Source organism: Otolemur garnettii, unplaced genomic scaffold (genome assembly GCF_000181295.1).
Source record: "Otolemur garnettii isolate 467f Iridium unplaced genomic scaffold, OtoGar3 scaffold00034, whole genome shotgun sequence".
In the NCBI taxonomy this organism is placed as follows: Eukaryota; Metazoa; Chordata; class Mammalia; order Primates; family Galagidae; genus Otolemur; species Otolemur garnettii.
Genome location: NW_003852429.1, coordinates 8,099,144 through 8,103,211, shown reverse-complemented (window position 1 = coordinate 8,103,211; position 4,068 = coordinate 8,099,144). Strand labels below are relative to the sequence as shown.

The 4,068-nt window shown below is 46.0% G+C and overlaps 1 protein-coding gene across 1 annotated transcript in view; it reads left to right on the top strand.

Moving 5' to 3' along the window:
- Positions 1 to 4,068, top strand: part of SLC15A1 (solute carrier family 15 member 1) — a 40,851-nt gene that overhangs the window by 28,742 nt on the left and 8,041 nt on the right. The window contains exons 10-14 of the mRNA XM_023513107.1: positions 4 to 93; positions 1,618 to 1,662; positions 1,756 to 1,788; positions 1,889 to 1,977; positions 2,485 to 2,566. Coding sequence (XP_023368875.1) covers positions 4 to 93; positions 1,618 to 1,662; positions 1,756 to 1,788; positions 1,889 to 1,977; positions 2,485 to 2,566 — 339 coding nt within the window. The remainder of the gene's footprint in view (positions 1 to 3; positions 94 to 1,617; positions 1,663 to 1,755; positions 1,789 to 1,888; positions 1,978 to 2,484; positions 2,567 to 4,068) is intronic.

The window sequence follows — 4,068 nt, the reverse complement described above, 5'->3', positions numbered from 1 at the left end:
CAGGAGCGGCTTATCTGTCAAATCAAGATGGTGACGAAGGTGATGTTCCTGTATATTCCACTGCCCATGTTCTGGGCCTTGTTTGACCAGCAGGTAACGTGAGACTCTGCTTCTGCGTGTCCTCATTTAGCAAACAGGCACCGGGACCGCCCAGCCGGGCTTAGTGTTTAGCTCCTAAGAAGTTCCCTTTAGTTTCTTTCTTATAGTTCACTTATTTAATTGTTAGAGCACATTGAGTTTGTTTGCCCCCCCCAAAAAATTCTAGATGTTTCTATCTACATTTCTTTTGCAAAGCAATGAAGGAGATGAGAAGGAGATCTGATGTGCTCAGGTTAAATGGCCTTGGGAAAGATTTCCTCACAGCCTCCAGGACTCCCGCTATCAAAACTGAGAGTAAACAGCTTGTTCCCCTCTGAGGCAGGAGGGTAAAAGGCCGCATTGCCTTCGTGGGGTCCACAGCTTGTTTAAGCTGACAGGGCCTCAGTATCTTCCACTCTCAATTGCAAGCCTGGGCTACAAGTGTCCAGGGACGGGAAGTGACTCCACCAAAGTCACCCCTCTCTGAGCAGAACTGGAACCGGCTGGCCGACTTCCTGAGCTCTTTCTACCACAGCCTTAAGACACGTGCCCAGGGCGTTTTCCCGACGGGGTCAGACGATTCAACGCACGGTGCCTATAGTCAAAGCAATCAGATATTGTTTCTTTTAGAAACTGGAATTTTAGAAAAATTATGAACATGTGGTTTTATTGTGCAGGGAGGGTTTTTGCAAAGGTAAAACATTTCTTGAAAGAATTTGAGCCTGCATGTTAGTCTGTAGGTATGAAATTTAGACCAGTGTGGCCCAGACCAGGGAGGCTGTCAGGAACGCTCAGACCCTCTAGGGCAGGAGCTGGTACTGGAGTCACTATAAACACGCCCGTCACCTAGCAGCTGTGGGGCATGATACAGTCTTGACTGTTCTGAAAGGCTTGTGGGAACCCACCTGAGGTGTATGAGGATGCAATTGTGGCAGTCTATACAGTTCTCAGTGACAGGCTGATGTTAAGAACTCAAGCAGACATGGGTTTCCTGACTTTCTATGATGTCCTCATAGGGCAGTTGATTGGTTCATAGTGAAACATTTGCATGTTTACTCTGCCATGGAATAATCATACATACTTGTACAGTCCTGGATCATCTTTTACTACCGATGGGTTGCCTAAAACTGGGGTGCACTGGTTTAAACCCTCACTCATAATGGAGATTTAGCGTTAGCCTTCACAGGCTAGTGGACATAGCTGCTGTCACCTTGCAGTGGATGTCATGTTTTCCAACAAGCCCCAGAATGCATTCACATATGTATTTCATAAGGACAGCTGCATCTCAGAGTGGTACTCTGTGCATCTCCGCGAGGGGGCAGAATACTGTATGCTGTGCTCACTGTGTGGCATAAACGCAACCTGTTTCTTTTACCTCGTGTTAAAATAGAGCTGGGAGGCTCACTTGATGTTTAAGGCCATTTTAAATCCCATAACATTTCAGACCTTGTTACTGATTTGGAAAACACTGGACATTGACTTGTAATATTTTTAAAACCCACATTCCCAAATGGTGTGGTAAACCTGTTCATTTTCAAGGGCTCCCGATGGACGCTGCAAGCAACAACTATGAACGGGAAAATGGTAAGTTTGGGCTGCCAAGACTTGGACCTTCTCGGTTCCCTTCTCTTTCTCTTTCATGTCATTTTTCAGTGAGATGTTTTCCCCTCTTTTTAGGGAGCTATTGAAATTCAGCCGGATCAGATGCAGGTAGGAGAAAATACTTAAGTTGCTTTCAGAGATCAAAGCCGTCTTTAATCAGCATTAAAGATGAGACAACAGTAACACCTCACCTCCACTTCCTCTGCAGACCGTGAATGCTATTTTGATTGTTATCATGGTCCCCATCTTCGATGGCGTGCTATATCCTCTGATTGCAAAGTGTGGTCTCAACTTCACGTAGGTGACTGGTTGGCGGGGTTGGTTGAGGCTCTGTGGGTCCCAGAGCTTTGTAACCTCCTGCACTCCCTGCCCAGGGTCTCAGCAGAGGGACACCTGCTGCCCCTCCTACAGTTGCACCTTGGGGACGAGGTTTGGGGGAGGAATTAAACGCGTGTGTGTGCACCTAGGTTTCTGAAAACTTACTCTAACATAAAAGTGTTGTTAATGGAAGCCTGAAACATCCTCTGACTAAAGCTCACCTAGGTATGTAGATAAGAGAAATGTTAATTGTAATCCACAGTGTCACCTGAACTTTAGCCTCCAGAAATTAAGAGAAACCTGCTAACGAGGAGGCACATTCTGTTTATCCTCCTTAATCTTGCTCATGAACAGCAGAGAAGAGGCACCGCGTGTGCTTCTGTGGGGAAGTTAGTTTTGTTTGGGGGCTGGTGGAGGTGTTTCCTTTGGGGGCTTAGCTCTTGAGTATGAGACTGGCTGGGGTCACTCTCTTCTTCTCCTGACCAGCTCCTTAAAGAGGATGACAACTGGAATGTTCCTGGCTGCCATGGCCTTTGTGGTGGCTTCAGTCGTCCAGATGGAAATTGATGTGAGTTGTCCTCTGATTCTCCAGTGTCCTTTCCTGGGGGGTAGGTAGGGCATTCAGAATCTTCCTTCTTTAAGACTGAGAGGGTTAGGGGAGGCCAAGGTGTGTTCCTATAAACCAAACCCTGGGACTGCACATGGTATGAAGCAAAGGGTGAACTGGGGGCCCTGCACAGATGGGTGTAGCTAGGGGAGGGTCTTTCCCCCACCTTACTCAGCCTTCCCTCTCTTTCCTGCTCTCTGATTCTCCCTCCCTCTCCTAATTTCTTAATTAAAAAAAAAATTTCTAAATTGTGGTAAAATACAAATAACATGAAGTTTACTGTATTATTCTTTTTTCTGCTTTTTAATCAGAGTCTTACTCTGTTGCCCCATCTAGAGTACAATGGCATCAGCACAGCTCACAGCAACCTCAAACTCCTGGGCTGAAGTAGTCCTCCTGCCTCAGCCTCCTGAGTAGCTGGGACTACAAGAGCATGCCACAATGCCTAGCTGACGTTTTTTGTTTTTGGTAGAAACAGGGGCTCACTCTTGCTCAGGCTGGTCTCAAACTCCTTAGTTCAAGCAATCCTCCTACCTCAGCCTCCCGGAGTGCTAGGATTATTACAGGGATGAGCCACCAGGCCTAGACACACCATCTTATTCTTTTTAAGTGCAGAGTTCAATGGTGTTACTCAGTTGTGAATTCACACAGTTGTGCAATCAATCTCCAGAACTCTTTTCTTCTTGCAAAACTGAAACTTTATATCCATTGAACAACAACTCCTATTTCTTCCTGCCCCAGTCCCTGGCAACCCCCATTTTCCTTTCTGTCTCTATGAATATGATTACACACAAAGTGCAATCACAGAGTATTGTCCTTTCATGACTGGTTTATTTCATTAACATAACATTCTCAAAGTAGCATATGTCAGAATTTCCTTCCTTTCTCAAGGCAGAGTAGCAATGCATTGTGTGTCTACACCACACTGCGTCTATCTTTTTATCCCTTGATGGGCACTTGGGTTGCTTCCACCTTTTGGCTACTGTGAACAACACTGCTAGGAACCCGGGTGTACTTACACTCTCTGGATCATGGCCAGCTTTATGGAGAATGAATCGTGGGCGAAGGTAGACACGGACTGCCCCAGTGACACTGAGATTTGAGAAAGGGCACTGCAGAAAAAAAGAAAAAAAAAACTCTGAGCAAAGGTATGACAGAAAGGAGGGCATACAGAATTTGTGTGAAAGGCCTGGTACAGTGGCTCACGCCTGTAGTCTCAGCACTCTGGGAAGCCAGTGCAGGAAGATCACTTGAGCTCAGGAGTTCAACACCAGGCTGAGCAAGAGCAAGAACCTATGTCTACTAAAAATAGAAAACTTAGCCAGGTGTTGTGGCTGGTTTCTATAGTCTCAGCTACTTGGGAGACTGAGGCAGGAGGATGGCTTGGGCCTAGGAGTTTGAAATTGCTGTGAGCAAGGCTAAGGCATGACACTGAAGCAAAAAAAAAAAAAAAAAAAAAAGAA